We start from the raw sequence: 13,290 nt of genomic DNA, 5'->3' as shown, positions 1-13,290 counted from the left end.
TCTTACGTAGGTGGAGTTACGATAGAGTAACATTAATATGAGAAAATACATAATACTTAAAATGTGCCAGGCATCAACTCATTTAATTCTCACAACACTATGAGGTAGTATTATTACAATCTCCACTTAACAGATGAAACAAATGTTAAGTAACTTGCCCAGGTGTCGGACCAGGGATACACAGCATCACAAAACTACGCTACACCATCCATCTGTCCGATCCATCACGCCTGAGGATTTAGATTTGCGTTTACCTGGAGAATCTGACGGTGCCACAAAGTGGACTTCCCGGTTCGTGGCTTATGAGCCACACTGCCCGCTGGGCCATGATAAGCCACTAAGGCATCAGCTCTTCTCTAAGGTGGCCACCGAAGAAGAGCGCAGACCGGCTTTCTCAGGCGTTTTCTTTTACCAGAAGCCCCGAGGCTCACGCATCTAGAGCCACATTCTGCCCCACCACAGACAGGTCGGGCTCAGCAGAGAAGCTAACTCCTTCAGATGAAGTCACTAAAACCTCTGAGTCCGCGCTGGACAACACACGCCACAAAAAGTTCTGTGAATCCGCCCTTAAAACCTCCGGAAATCTATTTATCCCCACCAACCCTGCTACTTTCTTCCTCTCGAGTCCACTTCCGGGACGGTAGCCCGCAAGGATCATGATGCCTCACTCGCCAGCGCGTGGAGCCTCTTCGCGGTTCGCCTGCTGCTCTCCCCCTCGTCGGCCCCTCCCAACAGCCACCCGGGCGCGCGCAGCTCCACTTCCGGCGTACGAGGCGGTGACAATGGGAGCGGCGCGGGCGGCGCCGGGAGGCAGCTGACAGGCGTCTGCGGCTTCGCTTCATGGCCGCTTTCCCGCCCCGCCTGGGCTCTGCGGGGAGCGGGGCGGCCCGCGGCGGCCGGGAGCCGGAGCTGGCGAGCCGAGCAGAGACCTGTGCGCGGCGCCGCTGAGGCGCAGCATGTGAAGAAGAGACGGCATCCAGTACGAGGCGAGCCTCTCAGCCGGCCGGGATGGCCACGACGGCCGAGCTCTTCGAGGTGGGTCTCCGCAGCTCTTCAGGGAGTGGCGGGCCCGGGGTGCGAGCAGCGAGGTGGGCGGGCAGAGGAGTGGGCGTTCGCGGCTGCGGGAGCAGCCCTGGGGAAGGAAGGTGAGAAGGGGAAGGGGTGGGGTGGTGGCTCCCGTGTCGGCGCGGGCGGAGCGTGAAAGGGGGGAGGGGTGGCTTGGGGACCGGGGTGGGGAGGTGGGCAGGGGAGCAATCCCGGAGTCCCAGCGGAGGAGCATTGGTTTTGTCCGCACGGCTGGAAGGGAGCCTCGGGGTTTGGGCGTTGGAAGATGAACTCGGGATGAGAGTGGGAAGGGCTGACTTGGGGCGCGGAAAGAGGAGCCTGACTCAGGTCTGGCGAGCCCCGTCTTGTCGCCTGGATCCCCGCGTGATATTCTAGGCCCCCCCCCCCCGCCTTGAGATTGGGACGACTAGGCGCTTCTGGTGGTTGAGTAATGACTCCGTTAGCCAGTGTTGGAAGCGGCGCTCACTTGCCTACCAGTTTACCCTTCCATTTGAAAAGGCTGTAGTATTTTTTACGACGATAAAGGCCTACTAAGCCCTTTCCGACTGAAGGAAGTTAAAACTAAAATTAACATTTGTGTTCGTTGAGGAATTGAAGTGTATTATAACCCCCCTCAGCTCGGTGCTTTGTGACCACCTAGAGGGGTGGGATAGGGAGGGTGGGAGGGAGACGCAAGAGGGAGGGGATATGGGGATGTATGTATATGTATAGCTGATTCACTTTATTATACAACAGCAACTAACACACTGTTACAACTGTTACAACTAACAGTAACTAACAACTAATTACACTCCAATAAAGATGTAAAAAAAAAAAAAGAATCCTTAACGCGTGAGACAGTGAGATTCTAATGTGTTTCTTGGACCGTTTTCAGTCTCTAAAACTTAAAATTCAGTTTAGGGGAATCCTGTGTGAGAAGCTGTGATGCTTGAGATAATAGAATAGGAAAATTTTAATTAGACCACCTAACAACGTGTAGGGGATCTTCTTTTGTGACAGAAATGAAAACTGAGATGTGAAGGAAGGGGTAGGAAGAACCTTTTTGATGTGTGCTTGTGTTTCATATTGAATAATAAAAGTGTAAGAAATAATTAAGAAGACTGCAGTTGACAATAGATAATTTCTCCATAAGTGAAAATTGGATCCTTTTTTCTGCGTGAGATTCAGCAGGTTTTGTTTGGTTTTTTTGGCTTAAAATTTGAATGCCACAGTTTTTATAACAACTGGGAACTTTTGTTAGCTAACTATATTTTGGGTTTCTGTCAGCTTTTGGATAGATAATGCATTTATTGAGGAATAGTATATGCCATTTTTATAATAAGTTGTAATAAGATAGTAATTTATGAGCGAAGGAATATAATTGTAAGAAAGAATTGGGAAATATTAATTACATTTCCTCAGATTTAAGTGTAGGGATATATTTTACATTAATTTCTGTAACTCCAAAATTGTGCCATCTGTTTATTGATTGACACAGGAGCAGGGAGACATTCTTTTTGCTACAAGCTTTTACTGTGTGTTCCGGAGCAAGATACTAAGTAATTCTGTAGTTCCTTGTTTTATTTTCACATTTTTGTAAAGGTAGAAAACAATTTATGAACTTGAAGCTTTTAATATAATGAAATATGGGACCAGCCAGCTATTAATAGAAAACTGTTATTTTGTCATACAGTTCAGAAGGCATTAACCTTTGGGCTATGGATCCTGCTTGACATTCCCAGTTGTCTTTTTTTTCCTTGAATGTTTGATCCCATGAGTCCACATATACTTCCTTGAAAATATATTTGATTTCTGTTCCCCCTGCCCCCACCATGGGGGAAGGAGAGGAGGTAGAGAAATATCTGTAGTATATTTAGCTTTCCAGGGTCTTGCCATTTAGTAAAGTAGTTAAACTAAATTAGGGTTTAAGTTAACTCAGTGACTCCAGTTATGATAGCAGGTAATATTCACTTACCAGTGATGATAGAGACAGACTAGTCCTGTGTCCACAGTGTTCATAGAACGACCTTGAACATGCTTATGGATCTTAACTCATGTGACTTTCTCTTTCCTGACCATATGTAGTATGTTGTTCCATCAAAATTAAAAGCGTATTACCTTAGGGACTTCCCTGTTGGTGCAGTGGTTGAGAATCTGCCTGCCAATGCAGGGGACACGGGTTCAAGCCCTGGTCCGGGAAGATCCCACATGCTGTGGAGCAACTAAGCCCGTGCGCCACAACTACTGAGCCTGCGTGCCTGGAGCCTGTGCTCCGCAACAAGAGAAGCCACCGCAGTGAGAAGCCCTTGCACTGCAACGAAGAGTAGTCCCTGCTCACCGCAGCTAGAGAAAGCCCGCGTGCAGCAACGAAGACCCAAGGCAGCCAAAAATAAATAAATAAATAAAAACTTTTTTAAAAAGCATATTACTTTAATAGTTACAATTAAAGGTAAATAGTCATGATTAAGAAGTGTATTTATCTTTTCATCCCTACAGTGGATTCTACTCTTGAATAAGTTTTCATCCCTAAGTGAAAAGTTGGTCTCTTTGCTTTAGAGGGAGAAGGAAGAAAAGAAAACAAAAACCAAACTTCGTTTGTCACCGCCATTTCCTGTTGCTTTTGTCTTAGGACCTAGGTTGTAGGAAAGTCAGGAAGTGCTTTTTCTCTTGCTTCCCTTTCTTGGTCACAGCTGGAGAACTGTGGAAAACAGAGGTCAGGATGTAGTCAAGGATATTTAGTTTTTGCATCCTGGCTTTAATGCACCAATAAACTCAGTTGTGTTTTAATTTTTTCACATTGAAAAACAAGTTAAATCAATACAAAATTACGTTTTGAATCCATGAAATTTCATAAGTGTTAATCCTATTTCTTTTAAAATCTTCTTATTGGTCCTGTGAGACTTCCTTTTTAACATAAACACCTTCATACAACAAAATCAAACTACCGGATATTTCCTCAATTGACAGAAATGGTTTAAAAGTTCTGTCTGCAGTGTTTCTAAATGATCACCTCAGGTTGGACATTCTAAACAGGAATTCCTTTGTGGTTTGGATTATGTCCTCTTTATAAAAAGTGGCGGGGATAGTAAATTTTTTCTCTGTTGTCATAAGTATTCCTCTCTTTTCACTGCACTACTGAGAACATTGTACTCCCTTCTCACTTGCTATTTTTCTCTCCTGTCATTCTTCTGGAGACAATGACTATTCTGCTTGGGCAAGCTACCTTTATGGGAAAGTTCTTTGTTAAGTAGGGTCCGTTACCCATTCATTCAACAAATATTTGTTGAGTACCTACTAAGTTAATGAGGCTGCATGTCTCAAAGGGTGTGCTGTATACATATTAATCCTATGAGATGTGCTGCAAAAAACCCAAATGGTTCAGAGCCCAAGGAAGTTTTGGGTATGGGCATGCTTTGTTTCATTAGAGATTTACAATATACCTTAGTATGTTAAATATTCTAAGAAGTTCATTTCCCAAACTTCTTTGACCATGAAACTGTTTTACTTTCTACTGTTAATTTTGTGAATTCTATGGAACGTACTTTTTTTTTTTTTAACATCTTTATTGGGGTATAATTGCTTTACAATGGTGTGTTAGTTTCTGCTTTATAACAAAGTGAATCAGTTATACATATACATATGTTCCCATATATCTTCCCTCTTGCGTCTCCCTCCCTCCCACTCTCCCTATCCCACCCCTCTAGGCGGTCACAAAGCATCGAGCTAGTATCCCTGTGCCATGCGGCTGCTTCCCACTAGCTATCTACCTTACTACGTTTGTTAGTGTGTATATGTCCATGACTCTCTCTCGCCCTGTCAAAGCTCACCCTTCTCCCTCCCCATATCCTCAAGTCTGTTCTCCAGTAGGTCTGCGTCTTTATTCCTGTCTTACCCCTAGGTTCTTCATGACATTTTTTTTTTCTTAAATTCCATATATATGTGTTAGCATACGGTATTTGTCTTTTTCTTTCTGACTTACTTCACTCTGTATGACAGACTCTAGGTCTATCCATCTCATTACAAATAGCTCAATTTCGTTTCTTTTTAAGGCTGAGTAACATTCCATTGTATATATGTGCCACATCTTCTTTATCCATTCATCCGATGATGGGCACTTAGGTTGTTTCCATCTCCAGGCTATTGTAAATAGAGCTGCAATGAACATTTTGGTACATGACTCTTTTTGAATTTTGGTTTTCTCAGGGTATATGCCCAGTAGTGGGATTGCTGGGTCATATGGTAATTCTATTTGTAGTTTTTTAAGGAACCTCCATACTGTTCTCCATAGTGGCTGAACCAATTCACATTCCCACCAGCAGTGCAAGAGTGTTCCCTTTTCTCCACACCCTCTCCAGCATTTATTGTTTCTAGATTTTTTGATGATGGCCATTCTGACTGGTGTGAGATGATATCTCATTGTAGTTTTGATTTGCATTTCTCTAATGATTAATGATGTTGAGCATTCTTGCATGTGTTTGTTGGCAGTCTGTATATCTTCTTTGGAGAAATGTCTGTTTAGGTCTTCTGCCCATTTTTGGATTGGGTTGTTTGTTTTTTTGTTATTGAGCTGCATGAGCTGCTTGTAGATTTTGGAGACGAATCCTTTGTCAGTTGCTTCATTTGCAAATATTTTCTCCCATTCTGAGGGTTGTCTTTTGGTCTTGTTTATGGTTTCCTTTGCTGTGCAAAAGCTTTGAAGTTTCATTAGGTCCCATTTGTTTATGTTTTTTTTAATTTCATTACTCTAGGAGGTGGGTCAGAAAGGATCTTGCTGTGATTTATGTCATAGAGTGTTCTGCCTATGTTTTCCTCTAAGAGTTTGATAGTTTCTGGCCTTACATTTAGGTCTTTAATCCATTTTGAGCTTATTTTTGTGTATGGTGTTAGGGAGTGATCTAATCTCATACTTTTACATGTACCTGTCCAGTTTTATGGAACATACTTTGGAAAATGTTGAATTATATATAGAACTCGCCCTTACTGTTAAATAAGGGAAGAGAAGATAGATATATAACTATATATATATGTATAAAGCAGACAAGATGATAAAAGTCCAGATATAAAGGGAGGTAACTGTAGACCCCAGAGACAAGGGAAGAGTTTATTTTAGCTGAAATATAGCATGCATGAAGAAGAAGAGTGCTATGTAAGGTAATCGGGGTTTAATTGTAGAGGTCCTAAATGCCAGGATTAGGAATTTGATTTTTTTTTTCTTTCTTGTAAACGTAGATGCCTTGATAATAGTGTTTGAGATCATGTAATTTGACTGTGGTGACAATGGCTATTTGACTTCCAGATTAGAATTTGAATAGCTAAGAACACGTTTGTGTAAAAACATATTTATGTCTCTTAGATTTACAAACTAAGTAACAAAAGCTATTTAAACAGACTTATTGAAAAAGACTTATTCTCTTGTTCAATTAACTATTTAAATATGTTTAATGAACATGAGATATACAAGTAAGGACCACTCCTTTACCTTCAGGGTGCTGAAATGCTACTTGTTTTAGACATGTTAGCTATTAAACAAGTGTTTGTGGAACCTCGCCACCAATTACAGTATCATGTATATGAGAAAATGTATTCATTCAGTAAACATTTAACTTACCTTACCTTACCTACCCTAGGCCAGAAATCCTTCCAGGTACTGGAGTTAAAAGATGGTTTGAGTTAAAAATCTAGTTGGGGGAGTCAAAGAAAAAAAAAAGAACTCTTCTCTCAACATTCTACCACTACTCTCAGTATTACTTCATTTCTGACACCAGATGTGTGGGGATTTTCTTCCACAACAATTCAGTTCAGTTTTCCAATAGACACTGACTGGGTGTCCTACAATTCACTCTAATTCTGATACTGTTTACCTGGAGTTAGCATCAGATCCCACAAGTTAAGGGCTCAGTCCCACAAAAATGCCCCCACTTCAGATACCAGTTGCAGTCCAGGTTGTCACCTGTGTTTCTGACTGACAGCTATAAATTGGAGGGTCTCATGACCCCCTCTTAGAGATTCAGTAATTTGCTAGAACGGCTCACAGAACTCAGGAAAGCAGTTTACTAACTAGATTACTGGTTTATTATAAAAAGATAAAACTCAGGAACAACCAGATGGAAGAGGTACATAAGACAAGATATGGGGAAGGAGTGCAGCACTTCCCTTTTCTTGGGTGCTGCCACCCTTCCAGCACCTTGATGTGTTCAGCAACCTGGAAGCTCTCTGAACCCCATACTTTAGGGATTTTTATGGAGGTCTCATCATGTAGGGATAATCATTAACTCAATCTCTAGCCCTTCTCCCCTTCCCAGAGTATAAGGGGTGAGGTTGAAAGTTCCAGGCTTCTAATCATGCTTATCTTTCTGGTGACCAGTCCCCATACAGGAGCCCACCAAGAGTTGCTTCAGTAGGACAAAAGATGCTCCTATTACCCAGGAGATTCCAAGGGATTTAGGAGTTCTGTGTAAACCACTCCTATCACCTTTGTCACTCTGGAAATTACAAGAGTTTTAGGAGGTCTGTGTGAGGAGCCAGGGTTGAAGACCACTGGAACAAAAGATGCTCCTAGTATGCTTATCACTTAGTCCCTTAGTTGTCTTGTGTGTGCTTTCTTTCTACCTTTCCACGGGTAGGATGAATCCCATTTTGCTAGTCTGAAACGAAACGAAACGTTTGTAGTGCTTTTCAAAAGAATCAGTGTTCAATAAATGTAATTCATTTAAATCCACCACGAAACACATAGTCTCATGAAAATCAAATCAAATGTGGTTAAAAGGAGAGCCAAATGTGATAAAATTCATTTAGTTCCGGTGCCAGAATTGCATGAAGTTCATATTTGGTTTCTGGTAGAATCTTGGATTTATAACACCATAGAATGCCTATTTTTTTATTTCTGGAGTGGAGGGTGGTGGTCCTGCCTTTTTGGTTTTGGATCTATGAAGCAAGTTTTGATTTTCAGGATCCTGTGCAGGGAATTTGGCCATGGCCCCGATAACAAGTGGTTTGATTTATTGTGCATCTATGGTGTGCTGGACATTGTTCTATTGACCACAGCTGGAAAGCAAGAGAAATGTATGACAAATCCTGCCTTTGCTTTCAATTTAATTGTGGAGAAGAGAAAAACTTACAAATGTTACTATAAAACAATAAATGACAAAATGGCAGTAATATAATTTTTTGTGTTGGCATTTGAATTTTTAAGCCTCATAGGGGTTAAGAAATCAGTGGAGATCATCTAGGGAAAGAACCCTTTCCTCATAAGTATCCTTGTAGGTTGAGTTACCTGGTCACAGGTAAGGAAGCAGAAGTAGCATGGGTTTGAAAAGAAGACTAGAGGAGGCTGCTGGTAGTGTACCTGTTCATTTTGGGGTGCAAAGAAATTTGGTTAGGTAGTGTAATATAAGAACTTCAAGGGCAGACTTAAGAGTGTAAACTTCATAGTTTAGGAATTGCATACGGAAGTTTCTGACTAAAAGGGAATATAGTGTTTTAAAGATTAGTTTGGCAGTGGTCTGCACAATGAATTTAAGAAAAGCACCTGATATAGGAAGTACTTGAACCCACCTGTTAGTTGGTTTAATAGGACACAGAAATACTTCTCTCTGAAATCCTCTGAGCCTTATTTTTATTTTTATGTGGTACGCGGGCCTCTCACTGTTGTGGCCTCTCCCGTTGCGGAGCACAGGCTCCGGACGCGCAGGCTCAGCGGCTCTGGCTCACGGACCCAGCCGCTCCGCAGCATGTGGGATCCTCCCGGACCGGGGCACGAACCCGTGTCCCCTGCATCAGCAGGCGGACTCTCAACCACTGCGCCACCAGGGAAGCCCTGAGCCTTATTTTTTAATCCAAGCAAGGGAAAATATTATAGGTTCTTTGAGTTTGTGGGTGGCTGTAACATATTTTATTGGATCTATTTTTGGGAAAACTACTATAAGAAAATATAAACGTTTGGTTGGATTTTCTCAAGGAAACAATGTTAAATTAGGGATTTATGTTCCTGTCCAAGGGCTTGAGGTCTTAATTTTTAATAGAAATGACCACAAACCCCAAGTTTTTATTACGATTGGTAGCATTTGTAAAGAATAGGAAATCAGTTTAATAGATCAACACAGTAATCAATTATGTAAAGTTGAATTTAATATGATAGTATCTTTGTAGAACACACTTAGATTTTTGTTTTTGCTGTTTGCTTTTAATTACTACAGAAAAATAGAGATTAAGATATACCTTTGTCAGGTTCACGAAATTCTAAAAGATTTTTGGGGTAATAGTTTACAGGTATCTTTGAGAATCCTCTTAGGAGGACTTGGTCATTTGGAGGTCTTGGAGAATTTGTTAATTTGACTATCTTTTTCTCATTGTAAATGCCTTTGCAGCAATGCTAAGTATTAGAAAGTAAATTATTGGGATTTATTTGGTTTTATAAGCAGCAAAGGTTTTGTTTTGTTTTTTGCTTTTTTGGAACTTCCATTCCATTGGAATCAGTAGTTGATTTATCTTAAACTCTTGTTGATAATTTGATTGCTTCTGCAGATGAAAGCTGAACTTTGCTTCCAGGATGCTGTTGTCTCCTAAGTTTTCCTGCTGCTTTACTGGTCCCCCTTACTTTGTCTTTTGTTGGATCCCTTTCCTCCTCCTATCTCCACATGTTGGCATGCCCTTCTTCTTCCTAGATGATCTCATCCTGTTCTGAGGTTTTAAATAACTCTAAGATTATGTCTAATGCTGGTTTCTTCCCTGTAATACAAACTTATTTTTCTGACTCTGTCTTCTGCATATTCACTTGTATATCTAATTGGCATCTTCAACATATCATATGCAGAATAGAACTCTTACATCCCTACTCCCTTTTCCATCTCTTTCCCCAGTCTCACTAAATGGCACCGTTTACCATTCATACAGTTGTTCAGGCTGCAGACCTCTATGAGTAATCATGATTCCTTTTTAAAATTTCTCCCCACATCCAATTCATCAGCACTTTGTATGAGTACAGTCTTTAAAATGTCATGAACCGGGCCACATCACAGTACTCCCTCTACTGCCACTTTCATCTGAGTCATTAGCATCTCTTGACTAGACTAGTACAGTGTTGCAGGTTTTCCCAGAGAAGCAGACTTTGAGACAGAGTGTAGTGTGCAGAATATTTATTAGAAAGTACGCTTGGGATAAACACATGTGAAAGGACAGGGTAAAGAAGCAAGATTGGGCCTTAGGAGAAGTAGCAGTACAATGCTGGCCCAGTGATAATGGTGATGATCCCTGTGGGAAGATCTGGAACTAAAATTACCTATCAAAGTTGTCCTGCTTTTTACCAAAGTGGTCAGGCCTTTATATCCCCATCTTATTTAGTCATTGGATATAGACCACATTGAGAAAAGTATGACATTGAGTGAAGTGGCTCTCTGCAGCTAAGTGGATCCCTGAAAATACTGCCAGTTGAAGGTTCTGTGCTGACAGCACTGCTAGCAGTTAGAGCAAGACCCTCCTTGAAGGGAGATCTGGATGACACGTGTCCACCGCAGACCACCCCTGTGCCACTAGACTCTATGTCTTCACATACATTTGGGGGGTACCTCCTCTAGACTCCAGTTGGGGTTCTTATCCTGGAGGAAAATTAGAAGGTGGTTAGTGGGATGAACTATGGCCCCTACTGTTGCATGTGGTCTCAGGTTGCAACTGATATCACTTTCCATTTTTTACTCTCCGTTCTAACTCCCTCTCACCTTCAGCTAGTATGTCTGCTGCTTTAGGTGGCTTAACTGGTTACCGTACTCTTCTGAGGCCGGGGCTGCGCACATGTCCGTGTACTTTCAGAATTGGTCAAGGGAGTATCACAAGATCCTTACAAGGAGATCTGTGTGTCAAACATATTGTTCCCTGCCCCCTCTGTATAGTAGCCACCCTGCCTCCCTCTGATGATGTCAGTTGCCCTGCCAAAGATGGTCACTCCTCTTGTTTTTTATTCACTGGATAAAAGCAGCCAAATGCCCAGGCAGCACTTGCAGTTATAGTTTATTGGGACTCTTAATTATGTTCCCATACAAAAGTATTCTCCCTTTGGAGATTAAGACCTCTAACCCTGTAGACCTTAGAATTGCAGGAATAGCAAGAACAAATTGGGAGTCATGATGAGCAGGGCCACTTCTGATTTTATTCCTTGTTCCCAGGCTCATGTGTTTTTTCTGTTGGGGACACAGCATCATATAAATGTTTTAAATTCAGAATGTATACTGCATTTTGGCGGATAGTGCTCCATCTTTATAGAGTATTGTCTCTGAACTGGTAGTTCAGTTATACCTTCAGCAGGCTCTTTCAGTGCTCTATCAGACTGGCAGCTTCTGGGTGGTAAGGTTTATGATATGACCAGTTGATTCCATGGTCACTCCCTTTGCTGTTAAATGGGTCCCATGGTCTGATATGTGAGATCCTGTGCCAGGAGAACAAACACTTCCTCTGAGGATAGGCAAACTCAATTTGGAATGTTTCTGTTCCTGTTAGAATGAATGACTCTTCCGGCATGGAAAAAGCCCAGTGTAGTCAACTTGCTACCACATGGCTGATTAGCCTACTTGAAGGATTGGGCTGTTTTAGGAGCTCAGAGTTGGTCTCTGTCACTCTTAAGCTAGATCTTTGGCTTTGACACTAGATGGATCAGCCTTGCTAAGTAGTACCTCATGCTGTTGGGGCCATATCTCTGAACTGTGTTCTCTCTGTTCGTGTGCGCAATATGCTAATGCCGGACAGAGGCTGGCTGGTGTCAGCTGGCAGAGTCATCTTGTCTGCTTGGTTGGTGTCTTCTTGTGAATGTTAACATGTGGTACTAAGATCTTCATACTTCGTGCCCAGTCTCATGTATCCATTCACATGCCTGTACCCCAGACTTTCCTGTTCTCTTTCTTTCAGTCTTTTTCCTCTGATAGTCAGGCCCTTTGCCATTGTCTGTGAGTCCATATATATTCTAACTGCAGGTCAGTTTTCTGTCCACCCAAGAGGATGACCAGGTGTATTTCCCAAAGCTTTGCCTTTTGGGAGGATTTTTTTTTCTTGCCACTGAGTTTCAAGGCCACTGTTGAGGGAGGTTGTAATTGCAGCTGCTGTCCATTTTCATTTGGCACCCACATGCTTAGCCAACTCTTCATAAACCAAGCTCATGCTATTTCCTTCTCTATCATCTGGTTGTAAGAGATTCCCATAAGGCCATACATGTGAACGGAGGGAAGGATGCTAGTGCAATAGTAGTGGAATACATGGGAGTTTGGGCTACCTGCTTATGCAGTTTGCTTTGTGGTTCTGTTCATGTATGATCCTGGGTTTACTACTTCCATCTTATGATGGATAGTTCCTAGGTCCACTTGGGGAGTCTGTTAGAACACACCTCATGTTATAATTCTGGATGCATGGTGGTCAGGTGTACCTTCTCTGCCAGAGTCCAGAAGCGTACTAGGAGTTGTTCCTCAAAAGATGTGTAATTCTGCTGCAAATGGCATGATCTTCCTTCACAGTCCAGGGATCTGTGTTGTGATTATCCCACTGGAGCTTGCTATAACTCCACATGACATTGTTTCTTGGCACTGATTACTTTAATACTTCAGTAAATGCTGATTTCTTTAATACTGTTGGGTCTGCTAGGTTGTATGGCCCCCTCTTCCACAGATCCCTTTTCTGTTTTTGTGTTACCTGATATATGTGCCAGAGTGGGTGTGGAATATGTTGGCTCCAGAAGCTGAAAAGGCCTACCAGGTGTTATGTGTCCTTCGTTGTGGTGGAGGTGCAAGGTACCATAGTTTGCCCTTTACTTTGAATGCAATGTCCCAGCCTCCTCTGTCTACCTTAAAAATTTTATTGATACACTGTGCCCGTGAATCTTTATAGAGTATACGTCTCAGTCTCTGGATCACGTGTGTATTACCAAGCTTTTCCAGTGTGCTAGCCAGTTCTTGCTCATTTGGCCCAATTAGCATGATGTCAGTTCATAAGAGGAATCAGTAAGATGTTCTGCAGAATGTCCATACAGTACAGATCATGTTATAATAGAGGGTAAGAGTTCACACAGCCTTGAAGCAAAACTGTAAATGTACACTGTTGTCAGTTCTATGTGACCATGAACTGTCTGATCCTCTTTGCTGGTAGGGATGGAAAAGAACGTATCACCTAAATCATTAGCCATATAGCATGAGGCTGGGAGGTACTGCATGTGGCACGGCAGATGTAACTGGGGCTACTTTTTGGTTGATTATTGAGGTAGTCATCCTCCAG

General features: G+C 42.2%; 2 protein-coding genes across 9 annotated transcripts in view; one reads left to right on the top strand and one right to left on the bottom strand.

The window, feature by feature from the left end:
- The window catches only part of AP5M1 (adaptor related protein complex 5 subunit mu 1), a 39,612-nt gene extending 38,707 nt beyond the window's left edge, over positions 1-905 (bottom strand). For all 6 annotated transcript variants that reach the window (XR_016392179.1, XR_016392178.1, XM_022570487.3 and 3 more), the window contains exon 1: positions 255-905. Coding sequence is in view for 4 of the 6 variants with exons in the window: in XM_022570487.3 (XP_022426195.2) it covers positions 255-328 (74 nt within the window). In the remaining 2 variants the exon portion in view is untranslated. The remainder of the gene's footprint in view (positions 1-254) is intronic.
- Positions 775-13,290, top strand: part of EXOC5 (exocyst complex component 5) — a 79,733-nt gene continuing 67,217 nt past the window's right edge. The window contains exon 1 of one of the 3 annotated variants that reach the window (XM_089907747.1): positions 775-1,035. In XM_089907747.1, the coding sequence (XP_089763873.1) occupies positions 1,009-1,035 (27 nt within the window). In that variant the 5' untranslated portion in view covers positions 775-1,008. The remainder of the gene's footprint in view (positions 1,036-13,290) is intronic. The other 2 variants (XM_089907748.1, XM_022570481.3) reach the window with 2 other exon arrangements.

Source organism: Delphinapterus leucas, chromosome 2, assembly GCF_059928025.1.
Source record: "Delphinapterus leucas isolate spDelLeu-1000000601 "Yukka" chromosome 2, BTC_Dleu_Yukka2, whole genome shotgun sequence".
NCBI classification, from domain to species: Eukaryota; Metazoa; Chordata; class Mammalia; order Artiodactyla; family Monodontidae; genus Delphinapterus; species Delphinapterus leucas.
This window is presented reverse-complemented; position numbering and strand designations above follow the sequence as displayed.